The sequence below is a fragment of the Hydra vulgaris genome, chromosome 13, assembly GCF_038396675.1.
Source record: "Hydra vulgaris chromosome 13, alternate assembly HydraT2T_AEP".
Lineage (NCBI taxonomy): Eukaryota > Metazoa > Cnidaria > Hydrozoa > Anthoathecata > Hydridae > Hydra > Hydra vulgaris.
In genome coordinates this window covers 41,533,626-41,556,506 of record NC_088932.1, presented here as the reverse complement: position 1 = coordinate 41,556,506, position 22,881 = coordinate 41,533,626, and the positions used below count along the sequence as shown (strand labels likewise).

Below are 22,881 nucleotides of genomic sequence, written 5' to 3'. Positions count from 1 at the left end.
ATCAGTGTCAAGGCGTTATGGCACTAACAGAAACTAAAACAATTGATTTTATTGTATACACAGAAAAATCATTGCACATCGAAACAATAGAGTATGATGCGGAATTATGGAATACAATTATTTTTCCAGAGTTAACAGATTTTTATTTCAAATTTATGTCATCAGAAATATTTAAAGTAAAATAAACGTTTACAGAATATTTATAAAATGTTTCTTTTTTTGTCTGGTTACATTATTTGCTATCAGTTTTTATTAGAGGTGGCAGAAAAGTAACTAAATAACAAACTATGACCCATATTTTGTTCATGTCAGCAGCCATTGAAAGTGGAAATGTGTTTTGTAATATTCTGTAGTTTTTGATTCTTGCAATTGCACGTTCGACATGAATTCGCACAGATGCAATTCGTCTTGTTTCTAATTCTTTTTCCAATGTAAGTTGAAAATCGCCTTCAAGAAATGGTGGTATGTTGAGACTAATTCCTTTTGGTAAGTCATTTACGATATCGAAACCTCTATCAGCCATCAGGCTATCACCTTTTTCTAATAATTTTAGTATGCCACAGTGATTTGTTATCTGTTTATCACTTGATCTTCCAGCATATAAATCAGATACAAATGTAATGGCACCACTCGGTGCAATACCAATCAAACCCTTTGCTGTGTGATGATGTTTATATTTTGAAAACATAGCTGATTGAGTGCGATAGCTAGTTGGCATCACAGTAAATATTTCTGTACAGTCTATAATTACACGAGTATTAGGGTATACATCTTTAAAGCAGCTAGGCATTGTTTCATTAACTAGTTTTTTTGTTGGCCATATTGGAATTGATCTAAAAAATTGATGTGCAAAAAATCATACCAAGTAATTAATATCCTACTGGTAGTGCTTGATGAAATATTAAACCGTATTGCTAAATCTTCTATAGGAAAGGCGCAATGTAGTCGAATTAGCACCATGAAAAATTCCTCTTCAACGTTTAATATACGTGATCTTCCTCTTGTTTTAGATGAAGAATTTTCACTTAAATCGTCAGCAACAGTAGACATTGAACCCCAATAATTTAGTGAATATATTTCTGGTTCTAAAAACTTCATGACTACTTTAAATAGTTCAAAATTTTCAAAACCTGTGTAAAATTTGAAATGTTCTTTGTTATGTTTAAACCTTTCAACTGTAAATTGTGATAGAAGTATTTTGTCATTGAGCTTACATATAGCTTCTTTTTGAGTGTTTTCTAACGCTTGTTTTTCTTTTATAATGTCCTCAATTTGATCTTTAAGAATTTTATTTTCTTGTTTTAATGTTTCTTTGTAGCTTAAAACAGGTGTCGATAGTTCTTCACTATAAGGTATTTGTATTGTTTTATGTATTAAACCAAGGCTATTTTTGGTTTTCCTTGGTACACGAGCAGTTAGCTTAACTGTTTTTGGAATAATTGTTGGAACATTATTCATATAAGTTTTTTTGTTCCCTTGAAAGTGTGCTGAACAAACTCTGTGCGAAGAAGAAGGACTAAAGTCTTTTCTGCTAATTTTGGCTAACCATAACTTTCTTAACACTTTTTCCTTGGGTATAACATAAAATGATAAGTTTTTATTACGCTTAGAATTATTAAAACAATTTGGTACACAACAAGTACATCCACCACTTGTTGAACTGAAGTCACCTTCACTGTGTTCAACTTCTCTCAGTGAGATCGAATTCTGTGAAAAGAGTGAAGTTAAACTTTGTGAAAAGAGTGGTTCACTGTTTTCGCAAAGTTCAACTTCTCCGTTAAAAGTGAGTTCACCTTCAGTAATTTCACTATCATCTTCACTGTTTTCATAAAGTTCAATTTCACTGTTTTCACAAAGTTCAATCTCACTGTTTTCACATAATTGAACATCACTGTTAAAATTTATTAGGCTTTTCGACATTTGTTTTGATTTAAATGAATACAACTACCACAATGCATTGCGTTTTTGCCGATTTATGGGAAAGGTCCATTTGCTTATTTAGGAGATAGAACAATGCAATATGGCATGCAACACCGTATTAAAGGTTTTATATGTTTTCAATATGAATAAAATAGAAAAACATAGTGCAAAACTATTCAAAAACTATAAAAACTCGATTTTTTCAAAAAGTGGAGATAGAACAAGATAATTCTAACGTCGCGATATGTTAAGCGTCAGAAGAGCAGGCGATATTTTGTCTATTAGGGCTTTTTTTTTTTTTTTTTTTAATTTTATTTTGCCGTATAATACTATTTACAAGGAGAAAAATCGTTTACATATATAATAAATGGCCGGAGCAAGAAGAAGACAGTATGTCTTATCACCGAGCCCCGTTAACATTGAAGCCGTCAGTTAATATTACAATTTAAAAACTTTAAACATAAAAGTATATATATATATATATATATATATATATATATATATATATATATATATATATTTCTACAAAGATATTATAAAACTTATAATAAGATATTAAAATAGCATAAGTTTTCAATAACAACATATTTAAATGAAAAATAAAAGTCAGAAGATCAAAAAAAAAAAAAATAAGTTATGACTTTTTCACAAAAAAAACAAACAAAAAAAGTAGATGAAAACCTATTCAGTTTATATATTTTTTTTATTATTTTATAATCAAATTTTAAAATAAATATTTTAGATCGAAATTTTTTCCTAATAAGAAACGTTTACATACTATTTTGAATTGTTCAAAAGATATGTTTTGAAGAATGTTATTTTTATTAATTTTTTGAAAAAATTCATTCCATAGAAATGCTCCACGATTTCTTTCCATAGTAGCTACTTCCCCATGCAATATTGCAATAGGATAGATAACTATGGATAAATGAAAAATATATAATTTTTAAAGACTTGATATTAAGAAATGGTTTAACTCTATATAGAACAGAAATATTTTTGGAAATTTTATTTTCAATAGATTAAATATGAGATTTCCATGATATATTTTCATCTAATATTATTCCCAGGAAGTTTACATTTGATTCTCTTTTAATAACTGAATTATTCATAAAGAGATTGGGTAATTTTAGAGGGAGGTGATCACTCTTACTAGGTTTATGAAACAACAAAAATTTAGTTTTCAGTACATTTAATGAAAGTTTATTACAAATAATTCAATCATTAACTTTTATTAGTTCTTCATTAAATATTTTAAAAAGATCTTTTATATTTTTATTTGAGTAAAAAAGATTAGAGTCGTCAGCAAACAAAATAAGATTTAAAGTCTTTGAAGCTAAATATAAATCGTTAATGTACAACAAGAATAATAGTGGTCCTAGGATGGATCCCTGGGGAACACCACAAGTTATAACTTTGTTTCCTGTTTCATTTTCTTTATACACTATGTATTGTTTCCTGTTTGACAGGTAAGATTTAAACCAGAGTAGGTTATTGTTTAATACTCCATAGAGTTCTAGTTTTTCTATAAGAATGTCATGGTCAACTGTGTCAAATGCTTTTGACAGATCAATAAAAACTCCTAGTATATAACAATCATTATTGAACCCATCGGATATATAATTTATTAAATCGATCACTGCATGATCCGTTGAATGTTTTTTTTTGAATCCAAATTGTTTATTATACAGTATTTTGTTTTTGGTTAAATATTTATTAAGCCTATCATACATAATACGTTCTAACAATTTTGAAAAGCATGGTAAGACAGAAATAGGTCTATAATTTGACATAATTGTGTTATAGCCAGTTTTAAAAATAGGTGATATTTTAGCAATTTTTAATTTCTCCGGTACAATACCGGATTGTATTGAAAGGTTAAAAATATGAAACAAAGATGGTTCTATGATATCGAAGATTGCTTTAACTACGTTCACGCTAATTTGATCAATGCCAGCGGATTTATTATTTTTCAGACTATTGTACGCATTACGCACCTCAGTTATATTTAAACTAACTTCTTTCATAGATATATTGGTTGGTTTTATATAGGATTTGAAATTTGTGGTATTTTTTGGGATTTTACTTGCTAAATTTGGACCAACTTCAAGGAAATATTCGTTGAGCTTTTCAACGATGGTTTCTTTATTACTGATCATTTCCCCATCAATTATGAGTTTTTGTGGCAAATTATTGTTAGAACATCTTTTTTTACCAATTATCTGGTTAATCACATTCCAAGTTTTTTGAGTGTTTCCTTGTGTGTTTTTTAGCATCTTAGCATAATAAATTCTTTTAGAGTGTTTCTTTGTTTTTTCAAATAAACTTTTATAATTTTTGTAATTTATTTCATTTGTGAATGATTTATGTTTTAGATATTTTTCATAAAGTTTTTGTTTTCTCTTAGATGATTTAAGTAAACCTTTGGTCATCCAAGGGCTTAAAAGTGATTTTGAATTTATAACTATTTTTTTTAGTGGAAATGCCAAATCGTAATATTTACAAAACTGCGCCAAAAAAAAATCATACGCCTTATTTGCCTCTTGTGACTGTAATATAAGGTCCCAATCAATTTTTTCTGATAAGAGATTTCAAAAGTGCAACAAGGAGTTTTCATTGATCTGTCGCATTTGGATTGTAGATTTTAAAACAGAATGTTTATCAGTTATATTATTTGTAATTAAGAATATTGGGAAATGATCTGTTATGTCAGTTTTGATTATACCAGATTCTAGGAGGCAATTATGAATATTATTAGTAAATATATTATCAAGTAATGTTGATGAAGTGTTAGTTATTCTGGTTGATTTGCTTATTGTTGGAATTATATCATGTTGAATTAAGGTATTTAAAAAATATTGAACATTTACATTTGAAGAATGATTTAACAAGTTTATATTGTAGTCACCAGTTAAGTAAACGTGTTTCTTTGTTATGTTGGTGTTGCTTAAAAATTTTTTAAAATAAGATTTAAATATTTTAAAATTCCCACCTGGCTTTCTATAAATAGAATTGATGATAATATTTTTGGTTGCTTTATTTGTTATTTCGATGCACAACGACTCACAATCTGTATCGTTAACATTGACGTCATTACACAATATAAAGTTAATAGATTTGTGAATAAAGATACTTACACCGCCACCAACGTGGGTTTTACGAGGTTGGTGAATTGATACGTAGTTATTTAATTCATAATTACAATTTTTTTCATTGCTTTTTAACCACGTTTCCGTGAGACTAATTATTTTAAAATCGTGGTTTAGATCATGCAATAATAGTTTTAGATTATCAAAGTTTTTATTAATACTTCGAATGTTTAGATTTAAAATTGAAAAATTATTTATTTTTTTACTAAAAAATTGAGTAGATTCACGGACTGAATAGTATTCACTTACAATGTTTTTTTTATTGAAATAGTCATCAAAGCTGCTATTTTCCTTATTAAAATTAAATAAAAAGTTGTCATCCATTTTGAAAAGAAAAAATAATAAAATAATTTCTTAATCACGAAAAAAGATATTAAAAAATTAAAATACTAGGATATTAAATTATTACTTTTCTTTGAAGCCCAATTGCGTATGATCAGCGTATCATACGAGATGGTTGCAAATTTTCCTGCCGCTCGTTCGATTTTCATCTGTTCTCGTAGATTCTTCCTAATTTGCACTGTCTCAGCGCAAAAATCTTCATTTATATAGATATTTTTACCTTTAAGATTAGTGGTCTTTCTAAGAATATCGATTTTATCTTTAAAGTCCAGAAGTTTTATTATTATTGTTCTTGGTTTAACTGAGTTTTTTTGGCCAGTTCTGTGTGCCCTTTCTATTTTAATGTCTTTTAGACCTAAATAATTTTCAAAAATTTTATTTACCTTCATTTCGCTGTCTTCCCAACTTTCCCCATCGTTTTCATTAACTCCGTCAATTCTCAGATTGTTCCGCCGTGATCGATCTTCCATTTCTCTTAGTTTGCCTCTAATTTTAATAAATGCTGATTCGTTACTTTGAATTGCGCTTGTTGTTATACACTTCTCTTGTGAATTAACGACAGACCTAATTTTTTCATCTATTAAGTGTTCGTGAAAATTTAGACTCACTTTAATATCTTCAACCTCTTTTTTTATTGTTTTGATCTGTTTACAATTTTCTTTAATATTTGATTCAACAATATCTAATCGCTCGTATAATATTTTTGTGCTACTACTTATAATGTTTAACACATTCTTTTCTTGTTGTTTTATCATGCTTTCAGTTTCTTTTTTAAACTCCTTAAACATTTTTTTCATCATTTTCTCTATTTGATCGATTGTAACTGCCATAATAAATATATCGAGTATATATATATATATATATATATATATATAAATATATATATATATATATATATATATATATATATATATATATATATATATATATATATATATATATATATAATAATAATAATAATAAAATAATAATATTATATATTTTATAATAAAATAATATCTAATACGAAATAACTTTTTGGCTTTATAAAAACGTCTTGCTTGTTCAATGTTCAATGTGCACTATGTTCAATGTTCTTCTTCTTTGTACCGAAGAAAAAAAACAAGTTATTTCGATACATAAACATTTTTATTTAAAATTCTTAACAAAAAAATAATGTGAAAAAACGCTATAGAGAATTAAAACAATTTAAAAAAATTATTTTCATCAATAAAATAAAAAAGATTCATTTTTATTACAAACAAACATTATTTTTCAAATCTTTGTAAAAAAACAATTCTTTTGAGACCCAGGTTGGCATACTTTTGATGAAGTTTTTTCGACAATACTAGGGATTTACCCAAAATATTTGGGATTTGAACCCTAATATCATAAAAAACTTGACATTATAGAATAAAAAGGATTGTATGATTGGAATCAGATTGCGGTCGTGGCGCAGTGGTTAGAGCACTTGCATTATAACCAGGAGATCCAGGTTCGAAACGAGTTCTATTTTCGCGTCACGGCAAGGAAGGAGGCGTGAACTTTCTGGTTAAATGCACTTCCGCGGTGCCCTGTGACAAGACTGCTAGGACTTCTTCGGGCACTTAAAAATAAAAAAAAAGTAAAAATAATAATAATTAGAGGATTACTATAATAAAAACATATTGGATGGAAAAAAAAAGAAAAAAAGTAAAATTTTGATGGTCTGTGTAACTTAATAAAAAACACTTTATTTAACTACAAGCAAAACTTTTTAACTTCTGTGACGCATAGTTTACACAAGCACAAATAATCACTGGATTTCAAAAAAACAGGTTTCTTAGTACTTGATATTAAAAAAATCGAGCAAATAAAATTATAAATAGCTCAAACATTTTAAGAACCATCTCAGTCAACTAAAATTATTTTCATCCCAACCTGCTTCGTTAACCTCAACCCAGCTTACATTTTTATTTAATACCAGACAGCATCAAACTCCAACACTTTGCAAACTTAAATTTAACAATTTTTGTTATATTTATTTTAGTTGTTATATATGAGAACCGCAGAATAGCTTTTAACTGGAGAGTTCACGCCTTCTTTCGTCCTTATTGGGCATGAGCCGGCGTCGAACCACAGGCATTTTAGTTCTGAGCCAGAGTTCTAACAACTGCGCCACGGCTGCGATTATGACAAATAATGATACGTTAAAGGTACAATAGTTGATTCATATCAACCACAAGTTTCGTTATGGACACATTAACATATACTTGAAAATGTGCACAGTGTAAAAACTTTTCAAGTTTAAAAATCATAAAGTCAAAAAAAATATTGATAGTTGAACTAAAACAATCTTTTTATAAACACAAAGACTTATATTTTACAAAAAATTGTAGTATTGCTTGAACACTTATATTATTAAAATCCCACTGTATTATAAAAAAGCCATTGTTTTGCAAACACCATTACAGTACAAAAACACCGTTATAATACAATAATACAAATACTTTACAAGCGCTTGTATTACAAAAAAACATTATATTATTATATAATAATGCCAGTAAATGTTGAATGTGTATTATAGGGTGACCCAAAAATGAAAAAAAAATTTTTAGCTAAGGTGTCCTATGGATTTTGCTAACTAGTATGAGTTTTTAGGCAAAATTTTAGGTATGTTTGACGCTTTCAACAGCTTCAAGTAAAAATCCATTTTTACAAAGAATCAGCAATTTTTATTTTATAAACAGGTATGTCATAGATGTTTATAAAATAAAATAATACCTTGTTGATTTTATAAGATATTTTATATAACAATTTTAAACATTATAAGTAATAAATATATTATATTACAAATCAGTTTATTTAGCGAATTTCAATAGAAAGCATTTCAAAATGAGTTCCTGTTCAAGCGTACACAATACGGGAAATAGTGGAATAATTCTGCTGATGCGTAATAAAAATGCACTTGTATATTTTATTCATAATCGTATTAACAATGCACACCAACCTTCTATCCCTACCATCCTTTCTATAGCCACAAGGATCCCACCACCTCACAGCTACTACTGTCTGCTTTTAAGTTCTTATTATATTAATACTCAATACAATTAAAAGAACAGCTGATTATTTTTTATATTTAATTTTCTAAATGTTTAAATCAATTATTTGTTTAAATATTTGAATATTTCAGAAAAATGGGAATAAACTTTACAGCTCTTTTATAGCAAAAGCTATAAAAGAACTGTAAAGCCACTCAGCTCTCTACCTTGCAGGAATATGCCAAATAATGGTCGTGTTATAAAATACTTTCTTTGCATTATTTCTCCCAGAGTTAAAAGATTCAGGGAAATTAAGGTTAATTTTGCTTGTGCTTATAAGACATCTTCTGGAAATATGAAAGGTAAAGGAACTAATGGGACTTGTTGTGACAGAAAAATACTGTTTGCTCTAAAGTATCTTAAATATCTGGGCCTCTTGTGGTTTTCAGAACTATGTTATTTCAGAAGCAAGTATATTACACAAGTTTCTTGAATTTGACAAGCAATATAAAGCTGTTTGTAATGAGAAAATATTTAAAATAAAATCGAATGCATCTCACAAACAACAAGAAAAATTCCTGATAATGACTGATAAACTGTTTGACATCAGTTCTAAACAATTTCAGGACTCCACGCGTTAGGATACTTCTATTCCAAGAGACAGCACTACAATAAAAAAAGATCTTGAAATTCTTTAAGATTAAGGACAAGACAGAAAAATGTTTATCAGTGCCAGGGCTGGACAAAGTGGGTTTTTTGGGTTTTGAATTTTCTGGAATATTTCTCTATATCATGATTGTCATTTAGTCATTAATGTTTGATTTTTTCAATTTGATAATGATATCTAGCACTTAAAAATAAAACACAAAAAACACAAAAAACCCTTAAAAACCCAATTTCTGAAATAATAAAAAGTGGATTTTTCAACCTCTGATCAGTGCTTGCGTTAATGAAGAGTTAGAGGCCAGGGTAAGAAACATTTTATTAAGCTAAAACTGATTAAGATTTATCAAATCTTTAAAAAATTTTATATATTAAATTGATCCAGGAAGAACAGACAATAGAATCAGAACCATATTAGTGAAGAAGATTAACCGCCTTAATGTAAAGGAAAATTGTTATAATATTTTTTAGTTTTTTTTTAAAGTATTTCCTGGTCAATATTTTCTAACTAACACCCCTATTTCTCCCCCTTTTTAATATGATGTTACGCAAAAGAGAAATAAGATTTCTTCATACTAAAAAACTACTTCTTTGATAGGCCCTGCCCATCTTGATTGAGAAGATTATTACCCTAACTTTAGCAATGAACCAACTTGGCTGATAAATCTGATAGATCTAAATCAAAACACTGATCTGGTCTCTCAGCCTTAGAAGTAAAGAAGGATATCACTAGAGAGGGTTTGATTGCTGCAAACACACTATCATCTATGACAGCTGGTATCAGTATAAGAGATCAAACTCTGTTCATTTCTAGCATTGTCAATTTTTTTTTTAAACATCATCACAAGGCTGCAAGCAACCACTAATTAGAGTTGGATTTTACTGGAAGAGAATAGATGAAAATTGTAGAGCAAGATAAAGATTGACACACGATTTAAAGGATTGTAAATTATATGAATTAGGAAAGCAAGATAAAGGAAGCGAATTCCAAAGAACTGATGTTCGAGGGAAAAAACTAGACGAATAAGAGTTTTTGGAGCACTTAGGAACAGCAAAGAAAAAGTATGAGACTTAATTGAATGACGAGTAACACGAAAGTGAAGTAGATGGCACGAAAAAGAAGTAGATGGCACAAAAGACGCTAGCTCTTTAGAGCAGTGCCCATTATAGTACTTGTAGAAAAGAAAAAGAGAAGCAACATTTCGACGATGTCAGTGTAGAATGAAATAATTTTTTTTTTAACCAAATAAAGTTTCATGAAAAACTTTCAACACTTCAATGAGCCAACCCTCTTCACTTTAACTTTAGACCTAATTCAATTTCACAGTAAAAGCCAATTATTTTTAATAGAGTTTAGTATAATTGAAAATGTATTTAACAAATTGTCTAAACCAGGGGTCCGTAACCTATTGAAGCAAAAAAGCCAAAAGTTGCAATATACAAAGTTTTAATCTTTTCCGTGTTCTTTGTTTTCCGAGTTCTTCATATATTATGTACCAACAACATTTTTACCATTAAACATTGTTAAATGAACAGAAAAAAAAGTTTGCTGTGCAAACAAAAAAGATTTATGTAAGTGCGTGGTCTACATTATATTATTTAAACGTTTATACCAGGGGTCGGCAACCTACGGTTTGCAAGTTTCGTGTGATACTTTCGATGTCAAGATGCGTCTCTTTAGCTGAGACACATCTTGACATCTATTATTGACAACCAAACAATTTTCAACACCTAAATACCTCAAAGCCAATTATATTATCTCTTTTGGTAATCTGTTGAAAGCATTTTTTAAGTCACTATATTTTTGTTCTTAAAGCCAGATGAAAACAAACACCGACCTTAAAAAATTATTTTATCCATAGAAGTTTAATATACAATTAATAGTAAGTCATACCAAATTAGAGTCACAGAGTAAATTTAACTTTCTCAAACCAAGATTTTAAATCAGAAATATAGAAGTGTATTTGTGATTAAAACGTTATTTCTTCTTCATGTAAATTAACTTTATTATTTAGCTATGTTTCATTTTAAACTTAAATGCAATTTAATAAAAAATAATTATAAGTTGAATGCAAATATGTTTGTAATGTTTCTTTTAAAAACTTTTTAAAAAATAAGGCTATATAATTCTGTATATATTTTTACAAATATTCTACCTTTTTTTTGTTTTTCTTTTATGATGTTTGCATTACTTGTAATAAATTAAGAAGTAGGGTAGATTTGGGTATAATGAGTACCTCAAGCAAAAACTGGAATATTTCAAAAATATTTGTGCTGGATCCGAAATTTTTGTGTATAACAATTTTTAGGGATTACTACTCATAATCAATTTAGAAATGCCCATTTCTAAATGAATTATGAGTACCCAAAATTTTTTCTTAAAACCACAAAGGTTTTAAAAAAGTAGCAAAAGTGCTCATATTACACAGAGTATTGGTAATGTGGACACTTTAAAATACCAAGTGGGCACAGTACGTTTTTAAAACGTTCTTTGGACGTTTTTATTAGGTTTAAACCTTATAAAAACGTCTAAAAAAAGTTTTAAAAATATTTTAAAAACGTTTTAAAAAAGTACCGTGCCCACTGGGTAGCTCAAAAAACTAATATTTAGTAAAAAAGACCAACTTGACAAATAAAACGAAATCATTTGTTGTTAATATAACTTTTCATTAAAAATCAAACTTTAATTAATTTAAATAAGCCACTTTTTATTGAAACAAAACTACTTAATTTGGTTTAAAAAAAAAGAAAAAAAGTTCCTTATTTCTTTTAAACCTTTAAATGATAAAAATTTATTGTGACTGAATTACAAAAAGATATTTAGTATTGTTAAAATACTTTTACTATATTTTGCTTTTATTCAAAAACCAATTAAAGTTAAAGGTAATTTCAATGTAAAACATTGGGCTTAAGCATGCTCATATTACACAAAAATGGTATCTTTAATTAAAGTCAAAAATAATTGTTTTTACTCATTGTTTAAAAAAATTCAAACAAAATTAAAACGGATTTCTAGCTAAAATATTTTTCTTCATGAAAAATAAAACTTCGCTATTTCACATCTAAATTTTGCGCCACAGATTTTTTTATTTGTACTGATAATATTTTAACAGCACAAAAAATTGAACAACGTTTTATCTAGATCAGAGCCGCAAATCACTGCGTATAAATTTACGCTAATTATGCTAATTATACTGCTTTCTATTATCACCACATAAAATTGATTCAAAAAATACAAGGCAACTTGGATTTCACTATTTACATCTTAGAAATCTTGGGTGAAAACTTAATTATAGTTACTACAGTTATATATTTCAAAATTTAACAGATTATTAATTGAGAAATAAAGTCTATAGTTAAATATAATTCATCTAAATTATTAATTTCATCAACGATCAAATTTATAAATTCTGTGGGAAAAGTACCCGGTGGTAAAAAGATAGTAAGATGACACAAGACGTGTTTAAAACGTCTAGCATTTTATACGTCTTAAACGCGTCTTTAACCCATAAATAGCGACTAGCTAACTATTCGCTAGCTCATTTCTCACTGGGTATTTATCAACTTTTTCCAAATTAATTGGGTCTTTGCAATTGAATGAAATTAGAATGATATGTAATCTGATAATAATTTCTTCATCAATTTCTAAAATTTTGCTGAGTAATAGTGGGTCAGAATAATCTCGTCGGCGTAAATTCGGTATTACTAGCTCCTGATCCGCCAGTTTTTGGTTCATCAACTCTTAAACCAAGTTCTTCAAACATCCTATCATGAATAATATTTTTTCTTAACAAATATTGATTTTTTAACCCTTTTTTACTTTCCAAGTTTTTTATTTTAATTCTATATAAAATAAATTCAAAAACCTAATCCAAGCATGTAGTGGTAAAATGTCACAGCACAATGCCTGCCTATCTGTAACAATTTCTTCCCTAAAGATTTTTAGATCGCTCATTATGTTAGATGTGGCGTGACAAATCTAAGATTTCTAAGACAAATCTAAGACTAAGATTTCCCCATCAATCATTGAAAGGACAAAACTATAGTTGATAAAAACCTACTTATGTCCTGGATAGGTAAACTTTAACAGGATACAAATTAAGAATTTCTTTTTCAAGTTTCTACTTATCTTTTTAATACCACTTCTTTATTTTCCTTTATATACTCCAGCATAACTGGTCTACAGAACTTAATACTCTGAGATATTATGTTATTTCATAAAATATTATTTTAATCTGATTGTACATATAGTCGAGAAGTGATGTTGCTGAGACTAATTGATTTGAACCTTGAAGGTTATTTTGATTGAAATTATTAAAAAGTTGATGATATTTTGAATGACATGATGTTCCGTTCTATACCCTAACTACTAATTAGTATTTTTTCATCAAAGTCTTTTTTTTTATTATCCAAATGTTTTGAAATTTCCTTTTCTTGTAGTTTCACAGGCCTATTAAATGTGTGATCCATAAACTCATGAAGTTTAACTTTGGCCTAAGTTTCATTAACTTCAATGGATGTTTTTAAAGGTAAGCACTCGTTTTTTACTTCGGAAACTACTCGATAAGACGGAAATCTGCATGGTGCTTCTTTATGAGTATTTTTATAAACACTTTTTATTATCCAAGAAATATTCAAATGCTTCTTCAGACGTCATTTTCTCTTGCAACGTGGTCGTAAAAAGAAACTTTTTAACAACATTTAGAAATTCATGTGGTTTTTATTCGATTAGCGGGACATCAAAAAAGCACTTTAAACTATTTTTTCTTAAATTAATTATGTATTTTAAAACCATAAACACATAAAATTAAAATGAAAAATAACTTTTTTTTTTCAAGAACAACAGGAAAACAAGTTTACTTTAGTCTCTCATGCCTTAAAGTAGTTTATTTTATTTTTTACTTTAAGTAATGAATAAAAAAAAAAAAAAATTTTATTCGAAGATGTTTTTTATTTGTTTAAAAAAATCAATTTTTCAAAACTTTTTAGCGCTTAAGATCGCGGATGATTGCAGCCACACTTCCTAGGGTAGTCAGTAGACTCTAGACTAAAAAATATCAAAATTTAATTGAAATGATTCTATTGAAGTAATTTTGTTTTATTATATTAAAAAGTAGTTTCCATCAGTTATTTCATATAATATGACATAGAAAAGTGGGTTTAAAGCTTACGAGTTTTAGTATAAAGAGTATTATTCATGTTTTTGTAATGTCAACAATAGATATTTGTTGTTAAAACTATCGTTATCCAAATATAGTAGCCAATGCTAGTTACGCGGATTTGCACTATCCCCGACAATATTGCACTATCCCCGACAATATCCCCGACAGATTTGCACTATCCCCGACAATATAGTTTCACATTTACGGGGAAAGTGCGACAACGCTAGTTACTGAAAAAAGTAAACGTTTAGGATAGCAAGTTTATAAATCGTCAAAGTAAACGTTTACGATACATTGTTCTATAACTTGGGGGTGAGTCATCAATGAAAACACCCGAAAAAATTCTTTGGAGGGAGAAAAGTACATACCCATGGGATATCAGAACAAGTGATTTATAATCAACGATTTCCGTCCGTGAGAGAAATTTGCATTTTAAGTTTTTTCCTATATTGGCTAAATTTGAGAGATGGATTTTTGACAAAATTTCAACTTTGGCTATAATTTATTACTTTTTATTCTTTAAAAATATAGTTTTTTATTTTGATAACAAAAACAACATTATTATTTTACAGGAATTTCTAAGCAATAGTATGTAAAATTTAAAATTTTAATTTAATGCATTTCTCAAAATTAGAGTTGCCACATCCCTACTCTACTCTACTCTACTTTTGTTTTCATTTCCAGTTAATCCTAAACATTTGATAATTTTTACTTTGTTTTCACATTAGGAGACATAAATATTTCATAAAAAACTTTTAAATTTATTGAAAATGACGAATTCTGCAAAAACTCATTCTGAATGTGGTAACTCTGTTTGCATTCTCTGCTTGTCAAAGAGTGATCGCTGCTTAACACCTTTCCTGATCAACAGATTGACAAAACATAACCCTATACCTTTAAACTTTGCAGATGATCGCCTTCTATATGGCATGTGTACAAACTGTCGTTTTCACTTGCAAAAAATAGACAAAGGAACATCAACAAAGCCGTTTCCCAAGCTCTATGATTTTAACTCAATCATTGTGAAGCAACAAACAAGAAACTCTCTGCCTTGTGATTGTATCATTTGTCAAATTGGCAAAACAAAATGCAAAGCACCATCTCCATTGGCAGTTGATACAAATCATGAAAAGTCAACTAAAACTTCTCCTTGCATTAATGGAATTAATTAAATGCACATGCTTTAGATTATGCACTAAGTCTCTTAAAATTTCAGGCAAAGCTACTCCAACTTGACTGTTCAGAGATCCTCTTCCAGTTGAAAGCCTTGCAACTGTGCAACTTAATACAGGACTGTCCAATAATAAGATGGCACAGCTTGTCTCAACCCTCAACTCTATTGCCCCTCAAAGACTTGTTGAGCCAAATTTTGCTAAGAAGTTTGCACAACACGGACAGATGCTCAAGGATCATTTTACTGTTTTTAAAATAAAATGTTCAACCAATGAGACTCTAAGAGATGTTGTGTATTGTAAAAATGTTGGTCACCTATTGTAATTTGTTTTATCAGCACGAGCTGTCCCTGAAGAACACATTGTGAAGGTTGGATTAGATGGTGGCGGTGACTTTCTAAAGATGAGTTTGGGTGTTCTTCAAATAGCTGCAGCACCAAACAGTCTTGTTTTGAAGTCTCCTAGGCTTTGCAGCTATTCATTAAAGGATTCTGGAGTAAAGAAACAGCTAATAATAGCTATATCAGAAGGAATGCCTGAGACATATGAGAATATCAAAAACCTTTTGAAGCTGACAGGTGATAATTTTATTTCCTATATCTTGTCATGTGACATGAAAGTAGCTAACATTATCTGTGGTCTTTAATCCCATGCCAGCAGACATCCTAGCTGTTGGTGTGATGCTGACTCCTCAAACCTTGGCACTTGTGGTTCCTTGAGAACTTTTGGAAGTATCAGAAAGGCTCATCAAGCATTTGTTAAGAAAGGAAGTGACTTGAAGAGTGCGAAGCATTTTGCAAATGTCATTAACACACCTCTGCTCAATGCAACAGATGAGACACTGATTTTCGTCATCCGCAATCTTAAGCGCTAAAAAATTTTGAAAAATTGATTTTTTTAAACAAATAAAAAACATCTTCGAATAAAAATTTTTTTTTTTTATTCATTACTTAAAGTAAAAAATAAGATAAACTACTTTAAGGCATGAGAGACTAAAGTAAACTTGTTTTCCTGTTGTTCTTAAAAAAAAAAGAAGTTATTTTTCATTTTAATTTCATGTGCTTATGGTTTTAAAATACATAATTAATTTAAGAAAAAATAGTTCTAAAGTGCTTTTTTGATGTCCCGCTAATCGAATAAAAACCACATGAATTTCTAAATGTTGTTAAAAAGTTTCTTTTTACGACCACGCGTTGCAAGAGAAAATGACGTCTGAAGAAGCATTTGAATATTTCTTGGATAATAAAAAATAATGAAAGCAATTCCACCTATGGAGTTGCAGTTGGGAGTTGTCAACCATCTGTACAAGAATCTGACCAACATTTGGCCAGATGAGAAGGATTGGCCTATGGAATTAAACATACCTCTTCAACCCTTTCATGGTGGTCATTTTCACGGACAACACTGGCACAAGCTTTTGAAAAATGTTGATATTCTAAAACAAAAAATTCAAAAAGCAGCTGTAGATGCAGCACTTCCATCTGTTGAAGCATTTCAACAATTTGAAAAGGTAGTCACAGCTTGCTTTGAAACAGAACAAGATGACAATTTTTAAGAGCACATTGACAAATTCAAAGATGCCTATCTGGCACTTCCAATCTCAATCACTCCAAAGGCCCACACTGTGTTCTTTCATGTGTCTCAGTTCATCTCTATCAGCAATCAGGCTCTTGGAATTTACAGTGAGCGGGCCACCAAAGCTCTGCATTCAAACTTCAAGCCTCAATTGGCAGCGAGAGACAGGACTCACCCAGAATATGGATCTCATTTGGCTAACTGTGTTGTAGATTATAACAGTAAACATGTTTAGAAATATTTAAAACAATGACTTTTTTGCTATTAGAGTAAAGCATTCTTGATGTAAAAATTATTTTTATGTCTTGGTCTGTTCTTGTTCCTTTGTTATTTATTCAGAAAATAAACATTTTGAAAGAAAAAATCTTTGTATAGTTGCCAAAGTTATAATTTTGTCAAAAACCCATATCTCAAAGTTAGCCGGTATAGGAAAAAACTTAAAATGCAAATTTCTCTCACAGACAGAAATCGTTGATTTTAAAATCACTTGTTCTAATATCCCATGGGTATGTACTTTAATCCCTCCAAAAGATTTTTTCGGGTGTTTTCATTGATGGCTCATCCCCAAATTATGGAACAGTGGATAGTTTATAAATGATAGTAAGTTTATAAACTTGCTATCATCATTTTATGAAAAAAATTTATGTAAAAGTAAAACATAATTTTATAAGAAACTTTAAAAGAATATAACATAACTTTGTTGACCAAAAGTTTTTATATGAGAAACTACGAGAGAAAAACTAATGAAGCTAACTGGAACGAAGATGACTTAAAAAATGCTATTACAACAGTAAAGTTGAAGCAAATGTCTTTGAGAAAAGCTTGTAAAAACTTTAGTGTGCCTAAAGATTCACTAAATCTGCGTGTTAAAAAGGCTTCACTTGAAAGTAGTTTACATACTAATTTACTTCGAAGATTTAGAAAAGTGCTTTCTGATAACCAAGAACAAGATCTAAATAAGTATATTAAAGATATGGACAATTCATTTTATGGTCTCTCAATGATGGTTATTAGATCGATAGTATTTGAGTTCTGAAAAAAAAAAAAATTAATTCCAAATCCTTTTAACAAAGATATTAAATTAGCAGAAGAAGACTGTGTGCGAGGCTTTTTAAAATGCCATCCTGATTTATCACTAAGAAAACCAGAAGCAATTTCTATAAACAGAGTATTTGGTTTGAACGAAGATAATATTAAAATCTATTTTAGTAATTTAGAGAATTTGTAAGGTAAATATCACTTCGAGCCACACCAAATTTTTAATTGTGGTGGTTGTGTCTAGGTTGTCATGCATCCATAAGCTATTAAAGGTTCTCTCATCTCATCTTCAGGGAAACAGTGTGTTTCATCAGTGACAAGTTGAGAAAAAGGAGTCAAAACAACAGTATTATGTTTATGTAATTCTGTTGGTCATTATTTAAGTGTTAAAAAAAGAAATTATTACTCACAGATAATGCTCCAGTTGGAACTATTCAAGTATGCTCAGAAAATGGCTGGGTTAATAATGATTTATTTCTTGAATATAACAACATTTTGTTAAACATGTACGATGCACCTTGATCAACAAAGTTTTACTTATATTTGATGGTCATCGTTCTCATACCAAAAGCCTAAAGCTTAAAGACTATGCTCGTGGCAATAGATTGTTTTTGCTATCGCTACCACCCAACAGAAATTTGAAACTTCAACCATTGGACCGTGGATTTTTTAGGCCTTTGAATTCCTTTTTAATCAAGCATGTATAAGATGGATGCGAAACTATTCAGAAAGACGAATATAAACAGAAAATTTGGGAGAAATTTTTGATGAAGCATATTTAGGAGCTGCTAATATGGAAACTGCTACCTCAAGTTTTAGAGCAACTGGAATTGCCCCATTTAATCGGCATTTGTTAGAAAATGTATATCCAAGGACATCTTTGAGTGATTGTAATAAGAAAATCAAGTTATCCATACCTCATGAAATTTACTTTAAACGTAATAACAAAAAAGAAAGTGAAATTTTACGGCAGCCAGACTTCATTAGAATTAATGAGTCCTAATAGATTAAAGCTAATTGAAAGCTTTTCAGAGACCACTGTTTCTTCATCAAGTTCTTTTGAAGACATACTTCAAGTTCCAAACTTTATCCTCCACTTTATCCTCCAAAAAAATATTAGCTGAAAAATGTCAGATTATAACTAGTCCTCCATATAGGAAAAAAATTTTACTTGAAAAGAACAATAAGAAAATAACAATAGGAAAAACAAAAAGAACAATAAGAAAAAAAATTTACTGGAAAAGAACAATGACAATAAATTAAACAAAAAAATATAAAAAAGAACAAAAAGAAAAGAAAATTAAATAACTGCTTGATTGAAAAAAATGTCAACAATGAAGAAGAATGGTTTTGTCCAGTTTGTCAAGGGATATGGTGCAATGGTACCTAAATTGACAGGATAGCTTGTTGTGTATGTACTGTTTGGGTACACGAAGAGTGCGCATTAAACAATGTTTTTTTTTTATGTGAATAGATTTTATTCAAACTTTTTGACTAAAAAATACTACTTTGCATATGCATTTTTTTTATTGATATTATTTTTTTAATTCCTATCATGTTTTGATGTAAAAGGAAAAATTACATTATGAAATGTGTTTTTATTTGCATTCTTATATTTAATCAGATCGAATTTATCAAGTCTGCTTTAGTTTTATTGAAAATTATATTTTTACATAGTTTTTTCTTCAAATGAAATCTGTCTCACTTTGCCTCAGGTTTTGGCAAAAGTGAGATAAGGTAGTTGTTGCCATTTTGAATTTAATTATGTACCAATGCAACAACCTATCACCACAAATATTGAAGAGATTATTAGAAACATAATGTGCTAGTGGCCTGCAAAATTTCTAGTAGTGAAACGTGACTCTTCTTAAGTTATGAACATTCTCCCTGAAAGTGTCTCGATTTACCCCAGGTTACCCTACTTTTGTGATGAACTTTTTTACTTTCAAAGCATAAAATTTGTACCAACTTTTTAAGGAAATTTCTTATTTTTACTTTTTTTCCATATTTATTTTCGTCGCGTCCACAATTTTTTTCGTAATAAAAATGCTGTAGTATTTTTATCACGAAATATGTAATGGCAAACGAAAACAATACAAACATCAATCAATCGAATGTCGAAACAGAAGAACAAACAAAACTGCAACCGTAGAAAATATTTCTACAGTAAAAAGAATGATGAATAGCAACGAATCAAGTCGATCTATTGCAAATGCAACAGATCTTTCAATAAGAACGATTCAAAACTGGATACGAAAACTTGAACAAGATCATAGTACAGTGCCTAAAAAGCGTGGCAGAGTGGCACGAGATAATATTGAAAGAAAAAGAGAAACTGAATTATTAATTAATGCAAATAATGCATTAACTACGATCGACATTGCAGAATTAATGCCCAAAGAACATAAAAGCTCGACTTCTACAATTAAAAGAGAATTAAAACAAATGGAATATACCTGTAAAAGGCTTAAATCGGTCGTTGTTGCGAGAAATTCAGCTCATAGTAGTAGCAAACAAGGTTCACGTTTTGCAATCATGTTTCTTTTCTGCAAAATTCTGATCTGATTTATATTGATGAAACCGGTATTAATTTGCACGATTCACGACATTATGGATGTGCATTTTTGGGAAGTACCCCATATATTACAGTCCCCACACAAAGAGGAAGGAATGTTAGCTTAATATGCGCCGTTTCAGTTACGGGATGTATTGGTTATAAAATAAAGGTTGGGGCCTTTAATACTGCTAGAATGAACGAGTGGATCGAACAAGAAGGTGTGTATATTGAGACCAGCTTTAATATATTATTGTATATATTAAGACCAGCTTTACGTGATCGAAGATATGTTGTAATAATGGACAATGCGCGATTCCACCACTCATCAACTGTAGAATCGGCATTTCGAGAAAGCAGTTGTACTATCCAGTTTTTACCACCTTACAGCCCTCAACTTAATCCTATAGAGGAGTTTTTTGGTGTGATGATGTTGGTATCCTTCTGAATAAATGAAATTTATTCAGAAGGATACAACCACAACCTAATAATCCACAAGAAATGATTAACATTATTACTGAGATTTTAACAGGTTTTATTAAATACTCGTTTGAAAATTATTATTCTCACATGCGTGAGTGGGTGTCAAAAGAAATTCAGCGTAATGAGTTTATGTGATTAAATTATGCCTAATTTACCGTAAAACATTTGAAAAATAAAGTATTTTTATTACGAAAATAATTGTGGACGCGACGAAAATAATTAAGGACGCGACGAAAATAATTATGGACTGCAACGAAAATAATTATGGACGCGACGAAAATAACTGTGGACGATACTGTATAAACTTTCCAATGATTTATATATTGTTAATTTTTTAATGATATATATATTCAAAAGTAATAATTACTAAAACCCAACATCTTGAGAATTTTTATTAAAAATAATTTAAAAACCTTACTTCAAGAAGCCATTACCATTGAGCCTGTCATATTTAGTGTTTCATAAATTGGAAAACTCTTAGTGAGGGGGTTAGTAACAAAAACCCACTATCAGACTGAAGTTTGAAGTAAGTTACTTTTTTAATTTTTGGCCGTGCGATTTTCTACCATGCGGTGCTATTTAAAACGTTTTTGAAACTTGATGGAAAATGAATAAAAAATTATTGAACTTTAAAATGTTTAATTTAATCTGTTTTTTCGTATCTACAGTATCACGAGACTTTGTAAATCGCGTGACCTTTTAAGCTTATAATCGTAATCTTATTTATTTATTACTATTTTTTGGTTTATAATCTTAATAGCGTACGTTTTGGTGACGTCAAATTGTGTTTGCCTTATGTTATTGAAAAAAATCTATTTTTAAAACACAAACTTTACGCTATTTTAAGGGCGTCTAAAAAACATAAATTTTATGTTTAGGTAAATCAAACTTGCAACATAGCAAATTTTAACTTTGTTAAGGTGGTAGGCCTATGAAAAAAAAAGAGATTTTCGACATAAATGTGAAAAAATTGTCAAGTTTATTTTTTGAAAAGTTTAATACTGTTTTTACTGATATGTAACTCTTTTAGTTTTTATAAAACTAAAAGTGTTTAAAATATCTTTTAATTACCTTAGTAATCTTTTCAAAACGCCAAAATAAGGAGAGAACGATTTGCATTTCTTAAAAACAAAAATTTACATTTTAAATATCAATTTTTTTGTGTTTTCCGCTTATTTTCGACTATTACTGTTATATATTTTTTTAAAAAGTATAATTTAAGCTTTTTTTATATAATTTATTATTTTTTTATAAATCTTTTTTAACCAAAGCATCAAGCAAAACAAAACTACCACTAAAGTACATAAAAAGCGATGGGGCAGCGTCATAAAAACAGCTGAAACAAATGTGTTAAGTATTTACATTCCAAAAATGTCTCTTTTGTTTGTAAGTAAAAAGTCTCCTTGTTTACAACATTAAAATATTCAATAAACGACTAAAAAACCTCTTATTTTATCTTTCCGTAAAAATAAAAACGTTATAATCGTTTAAATCTCTTTGTAATTGTTTGAGTAAATTACTATGCAGAAACGTTTCAGCTTTTATATAACTTCTGCCCTATCGTTTAAATCTCTTTGTAATTGTTTGAGTAAATTACTATGCAGAAACGTTTCAGCTTTTATATAACTTCTGCCCTAAGCTAAAACTTGAAACTCGTAGATACTAAAATCACTGTAATCAAAATAAAACAAAGAGAGCTTCGTGATTTTTAAAAATAATAAACCAATCAAAACGCACACAAAATAAAACGGCATTTTTTGAATACAAAAGGCCCAAAACGCTATTTTTTTTTTTCGGAGCTCTTCTTAACTACGCTGAGAAGTT

At 29.1% G+C, this 22,881-nt stretch overlaps 1 protein-coding gene across 1 annotated transcript; it reads right to left on the bottom strand.

Moving 5' to 3' along the window:
- Positions 1 to 232: 232 nt before the first annotated feature.
- LOC136089897 (uncharacterized) lies at positions 233 to 1,920 on the bottom strand. The gene is made up of 2 exons (XM_065815993.1): positions 908 to 1,920; positions 233 to 833 (listed from the first exon to the last, which is right to left on the bottom strand). The coding sequence occupies exons 1-2, from the start codon at positions 1,918 to 1,920 to the stop codon at positions 233 to 235; spliced, it is 1,614 nt and encodes a 537-aa protein (XP_065672065.1).
- Between the last annotated feature and the right edge of the window lie 20,961 nt (positions 1,921 to 22,881).